This window comes from Carassius carassius, chromosome 5, assembly GCF_963082965.1.
Source record: "Carassius carassius chromosome 5, fCarCar2.1, whole genome shotgun sequence".
Classification (NCBI taxonomy): domain Eukaryota; kingdom Metazoa; phylum Chordata; class Actinopteri; order Cypriniformes; family Cyprinidae; genus Carassius; species Carassius carassius.
Window position 1 is genome coordinate 3256069 of NC_081759.1, and position 17582 is coordinate 3273650.

At 40.3% G+C, this 17582-nt stretch overlaps 2 protein-coding genes across 2 annotated transcripts in view; both read right to left on the reverse strand.

The window, feature by feature from the left end:
• Positions 1 to 452: 452 nt before the first annotated feature.
• Positions 453 to 9581, reverse strand: LOC132140623 (transmembrane protein 233-like). Its single transcript, XM_059549455.1, has 3 exons — positions 9170 to 9581; positions 1510 to 1644; positions 453 to 1339 (listed from the first exon to the last, which is right to left on the reverse strand). Exons 1-3 carry the CDS (start codon positions 9353 to 9355, stop codon positions 1328 to 1330), a joined length of 333 nt encoding a protein of 110 aa, XP_059405438.1. The 5' UTR covers positions 9356 to 9581; the 3' UTR covers positions 453 to 1327.
• A 1781-nt stretch (positions 9582 to 11362) lies between these two features.
• The window catches only part of LOC132140624 (RNA-binding protein Musashi homolog 1-like), a 32488-nt gene continuing 26268 nt past the window's right edge, over positions 11363 to 17582 (reverse strand). The window contains exons 10-14 of the mRNA XM_059549456.1: positions 17139 to 17219; positions 16257 to 16313; positions 14897 to 14956; positions 14647 to 14801; positions 11363 to 13578 (exon numbers count right to left, since the gene is read on the reverse strand). Of these exons, the coding sequence (XP_059405439.1) occupies positions 13537 to 13578; positions 14647 to 14801; positions 14897 to 14956; positions 16257 to 16313; positions 17139 to 17219 (395 nt within the window). The 3' untranslated portion in view covers positions 11363 to 13536. The remainder of the gene's footprint in view (positions 13579 to 14646; positions 14802 to 14896; positions 14957 to 16256; positions 16314 to 17138; positions 17220 to 17582) is intronic.

Genomic DNA, 17582 nt, shown 5'->3' on the forward strand with positions numbered 1-17582 from the left:
CAACACATCTAGTGAGTGTCCCATAACACATTTCAGATTCTAACTCTGTTTGTTTTACATTCTTGTGTTTTCAGCACAGCGAGTGCTAAAGCAGCTATCCCGTGTCATGTGACCCCTGCTGGCCTGAACACGCTGGGATAACGAGAGGCCCCTGACACTGCAGACGGGACTGAGACCCAACACTATATATAGCACAGATGAGGGCTCAATGTGCATCTCCGAATACACCAGCTCTCTGGCTTCAAGATGAAGGGGTCAGGGGAGATCGAAAAATACACAAGGGTCAATAGCCTTAATCTCAATATAACACTTTCATTTTCCGCTTCCATTACTGATCTGATTTGGCCTACATACGTCTGATATTAGACCAGCTATAAAGTCAATGTGTATCTCATTTTATAATCCAGATTTATGGAAGCTGTTCAAAGACGCAAAACATGCAAGACTTTCGCTTCTGTTTTGTTTGGAAACTGGCATTATTGTTATTTTTATTATAATACCACACACAGTTGTGGGTAATTTCATGCATTGGCATTAGTGATGCAAAAATGACATATTTGAGCTTTGTATGAATGGTGCTTTATAAATTAGATTTATTAGTTAATTAGGAAAAGTTCATCAAAACATGTAATTCCAAATTAGTGTTTTTAATTTGTAAAATATTCAGTAAAACAAAAATTTCTACAATAGACTAAATAGCCTGTGTGATTAAATGTTAAACTCAAATACAAAGAATCAATATTAATTGGTTATAAAAAATTAAGACCCCATTTCATTGTTTTCATGATCTACTGGCAGAGGAAAACTTTAAGCACCAAAAATTAGTAATGTTTACATATTCAGTATGTCCATGATTAGTTTTTACATTATTTATAAGAGCTTTTAAGACTTGATGACTGAAAACAGTGTGATGTGTTGTAATGATAGTTACTAGTTAAGGTCATTATTAATAATTTTTACTTCGAAATTCAACCCTGAAACCTATAGCTGTACATTTAAATACAGGATAGCCAGAAAAAGAATTAGAAAAAGAACAGACATGCATAGATTACAAAATTATTTACATATTCCATGGATGCATACTATTCAGTGATTACAAAGTGCATACATTGAATGTGATTGTCTGAAAACCTTTCTTTACAACATTTGAAGCCCTATCATCTACTTCTCTTTTATAAGCATGTTCATTCAGAGCTGGACTGCAGATCCTGTGCTGGATCTGTCCTGCTCCTGGTTTCATTACTAACATCTCTGTTCAGTTCGACAGACAGAGCGACCCGGTGGACGTCCTTCTCCCGGAGCACAGCATGACAAAAATACTGGCATATTAAACATCCTTCTAAGGAAACAGAAACACAAAGAAATCAGAAAAAGGTTTTCCAGATCTGTTCCCGTAGCATTAAAACCTCGTTCATTTTATTTGATTTATTTATTTACATGTCATTAACCAATTTAAATGGCATCAAAAAGTGGGGAAAAATATAAAAATGTTAAATGACAATATGTTACCGTGCTGAAATGCACAGCGAAGAAGATGGTGATGATGAGGATGCCGATGATGATGGATGCGATGGACACATAGAGCGCGATCTTCCCTAAACGCCTTGATCCCTCATAATCCCCCTGATCATAACTATTTCTGGACTATAAAAGAAAGATTAAAATATTTAGAGACATGACAAAGCTTTTCACTCTTTCTTTGTGATGTGTGTTTGTGTGTGTTCATCCAGTCAAACTAATATCAGCAATCAAACCAACAATTATCTTTAGTCTTGCATGCAGCTGCTGCCCTGATAGCACACCTACATCTGCAATATGTGTGTTAAAGATTGCTTCATCTGGAAAGCATCTGCTGTGTACAAACATCTTTAAGATGTCACTTTTACATACACTCTAAATTATAAACATCTTATTTCCTAAATGTCTATTTGACATCTACCAGGAAATGCCATAGAGATGTATTGCAAGTGAGCAAAGACTCTGAAAAGTATGTCTTACAGATGTAAACGCACATCAAAAAGACATCTCTGAGATGTATTTGTGCTATCAGGGTAAGGAGTCGTTTGATTCTGATCTATGGAAGACTGTTTCCAGCACTGAATAAAAAATAAAACAAAGTAGTTGCGAGTTCATATCTTGCAGTTCTGACTTTATAACACGCAATTGCGAGTTATACAATTTAAACTGGTAGTTATAAAGTCAGAATTGTGAGATATAAACTTGCAATTGCAAGAAAAAAAAAACTCATATTGCTACTTTATATTCATACTTTTTTTGTCTTGCGATTCTGACTTTATAACTTGCAATTCTGAGAACATAAAGTCGCAATTCGGAGTTTTTTTTTTTTCGAATTTTGATTACGCAATTCTGACTTTGAGAGATATGAACTTGCAATTCTGAGAAAAAAGTCATATAATTTATATCACACAATTCTGAGAATTTTGAGGAAAAAAGTAGCAATTTAGTGGCGGAAATGAGCTTCCATACAGTTCTCTAGCTTTGGTTGGCTATTTATTTATATTTTTTTATATTATTTATTTCCTGTTTTATCATAGGTGCTAGGTTAAAATTGAGTGATTGCTTGAACAAGTAATAAACAAGCACATCTCTTAACAGCAGGAATCATGTTCACAACACAAAGAGATAGTCTTTGTGGGGGGGCAGCTGTGGCCTAATGGTTAGAGAGTTGGACTTGTAACCCGAAAGTCACAGGTTTGAGTCTCGGTGCTGGCAGGAGTTGTAGGTGGAGGAGAGTTAATGAACAGTGCTCTCTTCCACCCTCAATACCCATTTCTGAAGTGCCCTTGAGCAAGGCACTGAACCCCCACTTGCTCCCCGGGCGCTGGATCTATAGCTGCCCACTGCTCCAGGTGTGTGTTCACTTCTCACTGCTGTGTGTGTGCACTTGGATGGGTTAAATGCAGAGCACCAATTCCGAGTATGGGTTACTGTACTTGGCAAATGTCACGACTTGCACTTTTTTCACTAGTCCCCCAGTTTCACAGACAAGGCTTAAGCCTAGTCCCAGACTAAAATGTCTGAGCTGTTTAAACTGAAAGAAACTTGCACTGGTTGATCATAAAATATATCTATGCCTTTGTTTTGTCTCAAGAGGGACACCAGCCTTGTCTGTGAATCCAGGCCAATAAGTTAAGCATTTAACACAAGTTTGTTAAAAATCAAATTAAAGGTATAGTATGTAATGTTGACAGTAAGTGGTTAAAATGGTACTGCAGTCCAAAATCAAAATATTGAAGAGAAATGTTTCTCCCGCCACTCCTCCTCTTCAGACTCAAAGCTCACGCGGGTTGCCAGATTGAGGCAATGAGCTTTACACTGCAAGTTGATTGTCACGGTTCATGAATGCACTGTTTCCAGCTCGTCTCATGTTACGTCATGTTGATTGTTTCATGTGGGTGTTACCGCTGATCATCTTGATCAGCGGCAGCTGCAGCTCATTACACCAGCCTATTTAATGCCCTGTCTTTCGTCTCTTGTTTGTCAGATCGTTGTTTGAGGTCCTCCGTGATTCTTGTCTGTGTCCCATCTACTCAGCTTTACTCCTTGTGTCTTGTTCCTGTTGGGTCGTTGTGGATTACACCATCATCTCACGGATCCCTCATCATCACTCACCTGCGCACTCTATCACCTTCTCTCCGGTCTGTGCTGCAATCGAGGTTCCTGCGCCACCCACCACCAACCCAGCATGACCTTACGTCTCAATAAAGACTGTTTACTTGCAACTTGCTTCCTGTCCTTTATACGATCATGACAGAATGATCTGACCACCCATGGAAGCAGCGAGTAACCCATCTTCGGCATTAGAAGAGTTCCTCAGCGGCAGTGCTTGAAGGATGGACTCCCAGGAACAGAATCTAAATGACACTGGTCGCGCTGTCCAGGCTTTGGTGGCACAGGTGTCCGAGCTCACCCAGCAACTCCTACGAGCACCCACTGCACCGTCACACCCCCACACCACTGGAGACCCCCTCCCAGCCAGAACCACGCCTGCCGGTTCCAGAAACCTTCTCTGGTGAGCCAAATTTCTGTAGAGCTTTCCTAACACGATGCTCAATGCACTTCTCCCTTCAACCCAGGACCTTCTCCAATGAATAAGCCAAGGTGGCGTTCGTTTTAATGCTTCTCACTGGGAGGGTGGCATTATGGGGAACGGCGGTGTGGGGGAATCAAGATCCATGATGCGCCTCGTTCCAGTCACTCGCCACGGAGATGAGGCAAGTGTTCAATCGGGCCGTCGCCGGGAGAGAGGCGGCTAGGAGGCTAGCCGAATTACGGCAAGGAGAGGGATCAGTATCAGATTTCTCTATCGAGTTCCGTACCCTGGCGGTGAAGTGTCAATGGAACAAGGAGGCGCAGTGGGACATGTTCCTGCATGGGCTGGCTGACCGCGTCCAGAAGGAGATCTACGCCCTGGACCTTCCGACCTCACTCAATAGACTCATTGAGCTGGCACTAAGGGTAGATGCACGACTGACACGAGTAGAACGACTTAACCTACCCAATCTCACACCGAGAGCTCCTACGGGTACCCGGGTCAGCAGCGGGGACTTGGCCAGCCCCTCCTACGATCACGAGCCCATGCAGGTAGGGGCGAGCACAGCTTTCCCAGGACGAGAAGGAGAGGCGGAGATCCCTGGGCCTTTGCCTCTACTGCGCTGGAACCGGTCATCACACCTACATCTGTCCAGTAAAAGGCCAAGCCCGGTAGTAGTTATGAGGCTACTATCTGGTGGGATCTCCGCCGAGAAGACCTCATCATCATCTACGCTCCTCCCGGTAAGACTGAGATGGTCAGCACAATCTCACGACTGTCAAGCACTTCTGGACTCCGGGGCTGAAGGTAATTTCATGGACCATGCACTTGCACGCAAACTTCAAATTCCCCTCAGACCCCTCACTCACCAGATCACGGTTCACGCCCTCAATGGACAAAGACTGCCGGTCATCTCACTCACCACTGGAAACATTACCCTCATCACATCAGGCAACCACTCAGAAATCATCTCATTCTATATACTAGACTCTCCCTTTGCACCCATATTTCTTGGTCACCCCTGGCTCCTCCGTCACAACCCCAAAGTGGACTGGCAACTTCATTCCATCCTGGCCTGGAGTAATAAATGTCATGAGTCTTGTCTATTGTCTGCTTGTCCGTCTGTTTCTATGTCTATGTTTCATGAGGAAGCAGTGGATTTGCCTAACCTGCCCGCGGAGTACCTCAACCTGAAGGAAGTGTTCTCTCCCTCCGCATCGTCCCTATGACTGTGCCATAGATTTTCTGTCAGGTAAGTCTCCGCCTAAAGGCAAATTATATTAACTTTCTGTTCCAGAAAGGGAGGCTATGGAGAAATATATTTCTGATTCTCTAGCTTCGGGGTTCATCCGCCCTTCCTCTTCTCCAGCGGGGGCGGGGTTCTTTTTTGTGGGGAAGAAGAACGGGTATCTGCGACCTTGTATTGATTACCGGGGACTGAACAACATCACGATAAAGAATACAGTCGTGGCCAAAAGTTTTAAGAATTACATAAATATTAGTTTTCAAAAAGTTTGCTGCTAAACTGCTTTTAGATCTTTGTTTCAGATGTTTCTGTGATGTACTGAAATATAATTACAAGCACTTCATACGTTTCAAAGGCTTCTATCGACAATTACATGATATTTATGCAAAGAGTCAGTATTTGCAGTGTTGGCCCTTCTTTTTCAGGACCTCTGCAATTCGACTGGGCATGCTCTCAATCAACTTCTGGGCCAAATCCTGACTGATAGCAACCCATTCTTTCATAATCACTTCTTGGAGTTTGTCAGAATTAGTGTGTTTTTGTTTGTCCACCTGCCTCTTGAGGATTGACCACAAGTTCTCAATGGGATTAAGATCTGGGGAGTTTCCAGGCCATGGACCCAAAATTTCAACATTCTGGTCCCCGAGCCACTTAGTTATCACTTTTGTGCTCCATCATGCTGGAAAATGCATTGTTCTTCACCAAACAGTTCTTGGATTGTTGGAAGAAGTTGCTGTTGGAGGGTGTTTTGGTACCATTCTTTATTCATAGCTGTGTTTTTCGGCAGAATTATTAGTGAGCCCACTCCCTTGGATGAGAAGCAACCCCACACATGAATGGTGTCAGGATGCTTTACTGTTGGCATGACACAGGACTGATGGTAGCGCTCACCTTTTCTTCTCCGGACAAGCCTTTTTCCAGATGCCCCAAACAATCGGAAAGGGGCTTCATCGGAGAATATGACTTTGCCCCAGTCCTCAGCAGTCAATTCACTATACTTTCTGCAGAAGATCAATCTGTCCCTGATGTTTTTTTTGGAGAGAAGTGGCTTCTTTGCTGCCCTTCTTGACACCAGGCCATCTTCCAAAAGTCTCACTGTTCGTGCAGATGGGCTCACACCTGCCTGCTGCCATTCCTGAGCAAGCTCTGCACTGGTGGCACTCTGATCCCGCAGCTGAATCCTCTTAAGGAGACGATCCTGGCGCTTGCTGGACTTTCTTGGATGCGCTGAAGCCTTCTTTACAAGAATTGAACCTCTTTCCTTGAAGTTCTTGATGATCCTATAAATTGTTGATTTAGGTGCAATCTTAGTAGCCACAATATCCTTTCCTGTAAAGCCATTTTTATGCAACGCAATGATGGCTGCACGCATTACCCTCCTTTTAACATGTCAAGTCTGCCATTCTAACCCAATCAGCCTGACATAATGATCTCCAGCCTTGTGCTCGTCAACATTCTCACCTGTACATACCCTTTGCCGTTGATGTCTTCAGCCTTCGAGAGGTTGCAGGGAGCGTCGATCTTCACGAAATTGGACTTACGTAATGCTTATCATTTGGTCCGTATTAGGGAGGGGAATGAATGGAAGACCGCTTTTAACACCCCCAGGGGGCACTTTGAATACTTGGTCATGCCCTTCGGGCTGTCCAACTCCCCAGCGGTCTTCCAGGCATTCGTCAACGACGTGCTGCGAGATATGGTCGATCAATTCATATATGTCTACAGGAACACGTGCAGCACGTTTGACGAGTGCTTCAGAGGTTGCTAGAGAATGGGCTTTTTGTCAAGGCGGAGAAATGCGCTTTTCATGCACAGCCTGTCTACTCCCGAGTGTATTTTACCTGAGACATTAGTGGTCTCCACACTCACATGGGAGGTCGAATCGAAAGTCAAGACTGCCTTAGAAGGGGTAACGCCTCTGCCCGGGTGCCCACCGAATCGATTATTTGTGCCGGAGGGATTACGGTCCATCGTTATTCAGTGGGGGCAATGTTCTAATGTGGCTTGTCATCCAGGAGTTAACCGTACTAAATTTTTGGTCAAGCAACGATTCTGGTGGCCACTTATGGCTCGCGACATTCACAGTTTTGTTTTGGCTTGCTCAGTTTGTGCCACTGGTAAGACTTCCAAATGACCCCCTGATGGGTTACTTCAACCGCTGCCGGTCCCTTCGAGACCCTGGTCCCATATCGCACTAGATTTTATTACCGCCCTCCCGCCCTCTCAGGGCAACATGGTAGTTTTGACCGTGGTGGACCGGTTCTCGAAGGTGGCCCACTTTATTCCCTCGCCCAAATTACCCTCAGCCAAGGAGAAAGCGTTGACCATCGTTGATCACGTCTTTCGTTTACATGGCCTCCCGACAGACGTGGTTTTCGACAGGGTACCCCAGTTTGTGTCCAAATTTTGGCATGAGTTTTGTAGATTACTGGGAGCGACTGTAAGTCTGTTCTCAGGGTTTCATCCCCAGAGCAATGGTCAAACTGAGAGAGCCAACCAAGATCTGGAAAGGGTGTTGCGATGTCTGGTCTCCAAGAATCCTTCCTCCTGGAGCCAACAACTGTCAATGGTGGAGTACGCCCACAGTACATTACCTATATCAGCTACGGGCCTATCTCCATTCGAGTGTAGTGTAGGATACCAGCCACCCATTTTTCCCAGTCTGGAATCCGAAGTCGCGGTCCCCTCCGTTCACGCCTTTGTCCAGAGGTGTCACCGCACTTGGACTAGAGCCCACAAGACTCTACTCCAAGTGGGGGACTCTACACCAAGGCTAAAGCCGACCGCCACCGGTCTAGGCCTCCCGTATACGTCGTGGGTCAAAAAGTGTGGCTTTCTACCAAGAACATTCCTCTCCGTTCCGTCTCTAATAAGCTTGCTCCCAAATTTATTGGTCTGTTCACTGTCACCAAGATCATTAGTCTGGTGGCAGTCCGCCTTAAACTTCCTCCAGCGTACAGGAGAATTCATCCCGCCTTTCATGTATCTAAAATAAAGCCTGTATTTCATTCTTCGATTAATCTGCCTGCCCCGGTTCCTGCACCACCCACCACCAACCCAGCCTGACCTTACGTCTCAATAAAGACTGTTTACTTGCAACTTGCTTCCTGTCCTTTATACGATCGTGACATTGATAAGATGATTAATCCGTGTTTATAATATGCTATTAAGTTGTGTGTGTGTGTGTGTAAAGACCTCTAACACTAGCTTGCTCTATTTTTTTTTTTTTTTATCTGTTTTATTTTTATTTATTATATTATTTAAAAGCCCTTGCTATGTGTACTGTGTTAACCTAACTGAGACTTGTTATAGCACTTATATATCATTGCTCTTTTTGTTGTTTTTGATTGCTTCCACTGTCCTCATTTGTAAGTCGCTTTGGATAAAAGTGTCTGCTAAATGAATAAATGTAAATGTAAGTTGGATGCTGAGATTTTTTTGGACAGGTAGAATATGCAAGTTCGTTAGCAGGTTTTCATGGAGGCAATATGCGGTGTTTTCTGCCAACTGGCAACCGGGGGCATTGAAATCCTATTGGGTAATTTAGCAGTGGGCAGAATCACACAGACCAAACCAAAAACAGACATTCCGACATGGAATACACATCTCAAAGCAGAATAACTGGCTGTAGCATTGTTTTGTTTTGTTTTTCTGTAAAACAAGTATGTGAACTTAAATTTATTAAGGTATTTTTACATTAGCACACACAAAAAAATAAATAAAACATATACAGCACCTTTAATTAATAATAAAGGAATCCTTGACACAAACTGTTCTATCAATACAAGCTCTTTGTTTCATGCAGACATTAATACAAATGCAGATAAAAACTTGAGCGGTTTCCAGTACACATATGATTGTTTACTCACCATTACAGAAAAGACCAGGGCTAAAATGTTGACAGGGTAGGCTGGACAGAAGCAGGTGAGGATGGTCAGGAGCAGATAGTTTCTTAGAGGAGGTCGTGGAGTTGTAGAACCGAACCAGCTGTGATATAAATCCAAGTTCCCATTCAGGGAGCTCTTCACGTCCGTCTGCGAGCCGCCTGTTGCCATGATGGCAGGCGAACACTCTGATAACACACAGATATTCGAGTGTGGAGAAAAACAGGTAAAAGAGTTTAATAAATTCACCAAGGTTCAATGAGAACTGTGCAGGCTGTCAGGAAACAAGATTAAATGAAAAGTATTTGGGGCAGGAGGGTGTTTGGGCAAGAAGAACCCATGAGTAACGGGATCAGGGAGATGAGACACTTTCCCATGGATGGATTCCAGGTCAGCAAAGTTTTAAGTTTGTGTGATTTTCAGATTTTCCATATCACAGTAAAATTTGGCAAATATGTAAAACTATAAAATGACACCAGGACGGTCCCACAGAACTAGACTAATAATAGAGTCAAATGTAGAAATGTTGAGAAACCGTGTGTGTTTGTGTGTGTGTGTGTGTGTGTGTGTGTGTGTGTGTGTGTGTGCTTGGCATGGGGCCAGCGAGTGGTATTGGGGTCACAGGGTATCAGGTGTGTGTTATGGGACAGAGATGAACATAACAGAGTAAGAGGAGCAGATCAACCACGTCTGTTCCCATGTCTTGAAGTGTTGGAAGTTGGTCATTAAATTTTGGACGTCTTTTCACCTGTTTGTTTACTTGGTGCACTGGAATCCTGCTAGCATTATGAACAATGGTTATAAAATGGTTAAATGTTGCAAAGCAGCTGAGAAATGTTTATATTCTAGCTAACATGTTAGAGAAGGATTTAAAATATCTACTCATATAAATTTTTTCATGAAAATATATATTTTGCACCACAGCAGGAAACATTTTCAGCAATTTGTATAAACAGAAAATGTATCAAAAGCTATACACTGGAGAAATTGAATATTCAAATCGAAGGGTGGGTTCCATATTGAGACCTAAGCGGTACTCGTATGTGTATAGTCCACGGTATAGCCTTAGAGCCCGTGTTTCCCCGGCAGACTTCTGCCTTCCCAAGAGGGTTTTAATCACCTCAAATTTCTCCTTATACTCCTAAATGGATGCTATATGTGTATTTGCCTCCGAGCCCTCCTTCGGGAAGGATGGGGCTTCCGCAGCGTCCCAGTTCCAAGCGGACCGGGTACGTTTTCCCAGTGTGATCCAATCTCACCCAGTGAGGTAGTGCTTTGACAATGGTGAGCGGAACTACTTGTTCCGAGCCCCGGCCTACACCTAATAGGGGCGCAGGCGGCTCGCACAGGGCACTGGAAGGGGCAGCACCCATGGCGCTTTGGTAGATCCCATTTTGCGTCGGTCACCGACATGGCGTCGAGAGTGACCGACTGAAAGGGAACGTCTCGGTTACGTATGGTAACCCTCGTTCCTTGAAGGAGGGAACAAAGACGCCACGTCCTGTCGCCATGGTTGCAGTACCGTCGCTGAGCTGCCGGGTCCCCCGCTCGGCTCCTCAGCGAAAAACTGGTATGCATTGCATCTGCTGCCTTCTTATACTCACGCAGTGATCAGTGGCAGCTGGATGCAGTAATTGCATGCCAATGTGCATTGGCTCGTTTAGTTTAAACTCGAAGTAGATTGGTCTATCGAAGCGATATCCCATTTTGCGTCGGTCACCGACGTGGCGTCTCCGTTCCCTCGTTCAGGGAACGAGGGTTAACATACGTAACCGAGACGTTTTTTAATATTGAAACCTTAATTTATCTTTAAAATATTTGATATATTAAAAATTATTTTATTAATAATCCCTTAATTTTGATGACTTTATTCTGAAACAATTGTATACTCATATACATGTTAAAATAGTTTTAAATATTTGTAATTAATCTTTAAAAAGTACTCTGATATTTGTCCATATTTTTTATTATTTTATATTCTGTTTTTATGAAATGGGTTAATGTTCAGGGTTTACAACATTCCATATTCAAAATCCATATTCACTTTTGCATGAACAACTCAAATTACATTACAAAGAGTCCAATCCATTCTGCATATTAGCAAAACAATCTCTGCTAACACTCCCTGAAAATGCAATAAAAACCACAAAGAAAATCATGAAAGCAGAGACCATCAAATGGAATGTTTTAAAATAATTTATTAGGATCTTTTTACTTGAAAATTTCCAGAGGTGAAAAATAAAAAAATACAGTAAAGGGACAGCGAAGCAGCGTATTTGAGCATCAGGTCACAGTGTTGACGTGCAGCTCCACAGCAACGGGACGGAGCGCCGCCCACTGATGCTTTCCAGTTCCGCCGCTGATCCCCTTCAACAAATCCTCCAAACAAACAGCTAACATGTACGGTAAAAATCTGAGAAACTTTCAAGGGGTTAAAACGGATCTTGAAATATATAGCTTTTTTTCTGAAAAATAATTCTTAATGCCACATAACCGCCGTCGTATTCGTACCACTGTTAACAGCGTTCGTTATTACTTGTGTAAAAATAACTTATTGCTTTTTGTTGGTTAAATAGTTACAGTGTGTGCCGTGCAGTAGTTTTGTGAGGCATCCCTGTCAGCTGGAGATTCGGTCGTCACGTGACAACTGCTCCAAAAAGAGGCTACACGTGTCAAATGGAAGACTGGAAACAAATGCAATTAAGTAGAAATCAAACAGATGCAATGTTGCTGAAATGAAAAAAAAAAATCACTCTGGATGCGTGTTATAAGTCAAGCGTAACAATTTTCCCAGAAGGCCTCTATTAGAGCTGTGTTGACAGAGACGTTCCTCTCCATTACTGGCAGAGACGAGACAGTTTCAAAGGTGGCAGTTGAATGCATGTAAACTAGCTACGTGTACATCCATACTTCAGTTACACTCACACACGCATCCAAACACACAATGACAGGTGTAACAGCGCTCAGACTCCTTTGCGTTGTAAAATTGTCCTTCATTTCTTCCAAAAACAGCATTGTACCATCGAAAAAGAAGAACGGTAAAGATTTACAAAAGTAAACCACGCAAAAAAATTATACATATAATATATGTTTCCAAAAACAGCATGACGAGTAGCACAGCAGCTGTGCTCTTTGAAACTGAGGCAGATCAAGACCGCGTTTCCGTTTCCCAAAAAACGGGACCAAATAATTTGATCTAATGGAAAACACAACCTGGTTTGTCTGCAATGCGGTTTGACGCCTCATAAGTGACAGCAAACATCAAACAATGTGGTTTCCGAATGGTTTAAAATTCAGTGAGGAAAGCGTGAGGATTCATAAAAAAACAAAATGACAGAAAGGTCTGTTGATCTGGACAATTTAGTCCAAAAAAGCATCAAATGTTTGATCGTAGTATAAATGTGAGTCGAAAGTGAGAGGAGCACAACCAAAGACCCACATCGGTCCAACTTGCACATGAAAATAGTCTCAGAAATGCAAGATTCAATGTGAAGAAAGATGTTTGCATGTTAAAAACCATAAAGGACCCTCAACCCTCCCGCAACCCCCAGTCGATTGTTCTTTCCGAACCCTCCTAAAATCCATGCAATATGTACAGTATCTACAAAAAGAAGCCGAACAATGAGCCTCAAGGTGAGCAGAACCCATTTCTGTGTAAAAATGTGTCAGATATTCTTACATCTGAAAAAAATGCAGATTCATGCAGAAAATTCATGAATGAGGTCGGTGTTTCTCGTGTAAAAACCAATTGTACGAAAAAAATAACCGATTCAGCTTACGAATGTTCGAATAACATTATATATGCTGAGTTAAAACTACCAAAATATACATTTTTGTCCTGTTTTTTTTTTCTTTGTGGATTTGATTCATTCTCACGTATTTGTTCTGTGTTGTTTAGATTCGTTTAAAAACTAAACAAATGATGTTTTGTTTAGTTTTTTCAGTTTCGTGCTCCTCCTCTCTCTTTCTCTCTTTCTCAACATCATCTGTTACAGCATGAGTACAGTAAAAACATAAAAACACAGTCAGCAAAAATACGTAACAAATGCAGAAAAGCTTTTTCTGAAAAAAAAAAAAAAAACACGAAATTCCTTGCGTGTTTCCACATGTACAATAAACATAATATTGTTTTGACAAGGTTTTTTTTTTTTTCAAAATACGGCAGCATATCATAAATGAGTTTGATACATCAGAAAGGAAATACGGGATGAGGAAAAAGAAAAGTGATGTTAGTAGAGAATAGAGAAAAAGAAAAGGTGGAAACTCCAGAGCACGTGGGGTTTGTCCAATAAACACGTCACGTCATCACAAGCACGTTTCTCCTCCCACGCTGGACCCTGATTGGACGCCCCTCAGTGATAGCCATTGGTAAAGGCTGTTGCAATCAAAGGACCCTTGGAGGAGAAAAAAAATAGGGGTTAAAAAATCTTTTGAGCAATGGAAGTCTTTGTGGCAAAATATTCTGGAGAGATTTCAAGCAGAAATACAAAGCTCATATTTTTATTGCATTTCGCTCATTGCAATTTTATGTATAAAATGTGTTAGGAATGTGTTAAGTTGTTTCAGTGGTTGTCATCTCTGGTGCAGTGTGTTCTTATTAGTGCTGTCATTTGTTAACCAAAACAAAAACTATTAAAAATCATTTTTTTGCATTTAATAATAAAAGTTTTAGATGAAAAACCTAAACTTTATGCAAAAATGTAAAATACTGTCCTGGCAGCGTACTGAAATAGTAAGTAAAAATACTAAAATTACTACAACTAAAACTGAGATAAAAATAAATTGAAGTAGAAATATAAGTAAAAAATAAAAAAACACATAAAATAATTAAAGTGTTAATTGATATATAAAATAAAATAAAAATATATATAACTTTTAAATTAAAAAGTTTATTTCAAATATTAATACATACTACAACAACATACAAGTTTTATACTTTATAATTGGAGAGGTCTGTTCTTAGCAGTTATACTTAGTTATTGTTAAATAAAACTATTAACAAATAATCTTATTAGATGAAAAACCTTAACTTATAAAACTAGAAATTAGTAGCTAGTAGAAACTAACTGTAATAAGTACTGAAATCAAAAATCTAAAATAAAAAGAAAGCTAAAGAGAAATATTTAAAAACAAATAAAACTAATAAAAATTAAAAAAGCATATAACAAAATTACAAAAACGTAAAATAAAATGTACAAAAAAATATTAAGCTATTATAAAATTAATTATTAATAAATACTACAATGTATTCATGTATTTATGTAAAGACTGAAATAACACTGATTCTTCGGCCCACAAAGAGAAGGGAAAAACAATGATAAATGCAAATTATAAAATATAAATAACTAGTAAATCACTTTCAATGGAATTCAATGGGGCACATAAATCGAGTCGCATGGACTTTAATATTTATTACTTATGTCCTTTTTGACAATAAAGTTATTGAATCTGATTGAACCTACCCCGAGTCCATGTCCGAACCCTGTGCTGGGGGCGGGACTTGCCGCACTGATATAGCTGCTGATTCCTGAATCCTGATTGGCTGCTGCATACAGCTCTGCCATTGGCCCAGGGCTGCTGGTGCCCAGGAAGCCAGCGGTACGTGAAGGGGTGGAACCTACAGGACAGACGTCTAAAATATTCAGAAGGTGCTTTACAATAGAAAGACTTTAATAAATCTCAAAAACTGACAGTAAATGTGATTTTGCGTACCTCTGACCACTGCTGCAGCTGCGGCCGCTGCCATTGGTCCGTAGGCCGTCAGTGGAATGGCTGAAGGACAGAGAGACACAGGATGCCACACAAATACATGTCAGTTTGGGATCCTTTAATATCCTGTTACATGTGTTAAATGTTATGGTGAAAAGTCAACTAAGCTGTGTGTTCAGTGCATGTAATTCTAATGCTTGCTTCTGGAATCTTTTTGGAAAAATGTCCACATCTGACAACTCTGTAAGCTCTGTCATTGGGCAGGAAGTAATAATAATGTAATTTTTTTATGATCCAATCTAACCCAAAATGACTCAAATCAAACCCTACCCTATGTTATGTATTGAATATTCATGTTCTTTTACTAATGTCACATTACAATATATAAACAGTGCATATACATACATAAATAAACTTGTTTAATAAAAACGGTATACATGTATACTGTAACTATATATGTATAAGTAATTATTAATAAAAATAAATTATATTGTTTTTCCTTAACCATCCAGTCTGATTTTAATCTCAGTGATCCAGAAAAAAAATGTATTGAATAAAGATTTGTATTTACACAGCAGAACAGAAATACTAATGCCAAAAAGATTGGAATCAGTAAGATTTTTTTATTATTGTTTTTGAACAAAATCTATTCTTCTCATCAAGGCTGCATTCGTTTGATCAAAATACAGTAAAAACAGTAATATTCTGAAATATTATTTCAATTTAAAAGAACAGTTTTCTATGTAAATATATTTTAAAATATAATTTATTCCTGTGATGCAAAGCTGTATTTTCAGCATCATTCCTTCATCATTCCTCAGTCTTCAGTGTCACATGATTCTTCATAAATCAATCTAATTTGCTGATTTATTGCTCAAGAAACATTTCTGATTATTATCAATGTTGAAAACAATTGTGCTGCTTCATATGTTTATGCAAACCGTGCTAAATTTTTATTTAGGATTCTCTGATTAATAACACTTATTTTAAATAGAAATCTTTTGTAACATTATAAATGGCCTTAATGTCAATTTAGTGCATCATTTCTGAATAAAAGAAAAAAACAAATATATATATGCAGCTTTTGTAGTCTGGCTGTAACATTACTGTCTTTAAGCAGTCTTGCATTTTAATTTAAGGCTCAACCAGCGACTAGTTTAGGAAAACTTGGTTGAAAACACATGATTGCATTGCAGAAATGACACACTGCAGCTCTGTCTCTGACCTTTAATTTAAATGAAGGAGAACACAAGCTGTTTTTTGGGAAAATCAGCAGCATGTGTGTTTCGTGTGCAGCCGTGTGTTCATGTGTGCGTGTGATTGAACACAGAGAGCTTCTTGTAAAACCAGATGAGCGACTAACCTGTGATCTCTTGGGGGTGAGAGGAAGTCAGAAGGGGTGCCCGTTCTAAATGGAATTCTAGAACAGAAACGGCAAAAGAGCGGTTTGTGAACAAACTCAGCGTAAACCAGCTCAGAGCTAAAACACCAACACACACACACACAGTGAGTGTTTTTCCACATGAAGTCCTATCTACACAAACACACTGACATACACCATGAAAGGAGGCTTTCAAGCGGCAGAGGAGAGACACGTCTAAGCGCACAGAAACACACACAGCGAAGCACTTACAGCCGGGTGCAGCTGCTACACAGGAGGAAATGAAGGGAACAGATTGAGGTGCAGAAGGACACGAGGAACAAAAAGCACAAGGAAGAGAGAAACGGGAGGACGTCGTTAGATCGCTGATCTTAAGGTGTGGAGTTAGTTAGACATGGAGCCGTAACACATAGCGGTTAGTACCTTGTTATTAAAAATAAAAATTGTTATTTATAAAAATGTAACTTGTTATTAAAGCCAAGTGTAGCTGTTTACGGGCGCAATGTCGCAGATCATCCAATCACACTTCTGTTTTTATTTGTTTTTTAATAATGTGAAGCTGTTTCTCAACTAATGACAGACAGGTTTGCATGCATCAAATAAAACTGCATCGCCACATTTTAGTAAAAACATAAATGAAATCATATGTCTATATATATGTCTATACACACACACACATGTATGGTCAAGTGATTTAAATGCAGTATATATTAATGTATAAATAGTATATATCAATATATATTCAGTTTAATCTGTAAGTATATTATACATTATGATATATATGATAAATACAGTTTTAAAGATTAATAGATAGATAGATAGATAGATAGATAGATAGATAGATAGATAGATAGATAGACTTGCCTGGGAACTGGTATGTGTATCCTGGTGTGATTCCTGTGTATCCACGACTGGCGTAAGTGGCCGTCTGGAATCCTGGGTAACCTGAACAGAGAAAGCATAGTGTTTAAGGCAAGGCCAGATTATTTGGTAACACTTTTCAATAATGTCTGTTTCTATAGAGTGGGGCAATTCCTGTTCCTGTTCTGACTCACGATATGTAAGTACGTTTTCATATGTAAAGGATTTGCCACTGATGATTCAAACGCGAGTTTTGAGCATTGTAAAGTAGGCTTGTTGTTTGTCGTTTCTCTGATCACAAATGTAAACATGGTTTTATGTTTACGCTGCGCGATACGCAACACAACGTGTAAAAAGGCAGTATAAGTCATTATAATCAGTAATTATGTCCCCACTGGATGCAACAAATGCCTCGTTTGTAATGGGTTTTATTGTACTTGTCTATTT

Coding starts and splice junctions, on each gene's coding strand:
- LOC132140623 (XM_059549455.1), bottom strand. CDS start 9,355: ATGGCAACAGGCGGCTCGCAGACGGACGTGAAGAGCTCCCTGAATGGG. Junction 1,645..9,169: donor CCCTGGTCTTTTCTGTAATG/GTGAGTAAACAA, acceptor TTTCTTTTATAG/TCCAGAAATAGTTATGATCA.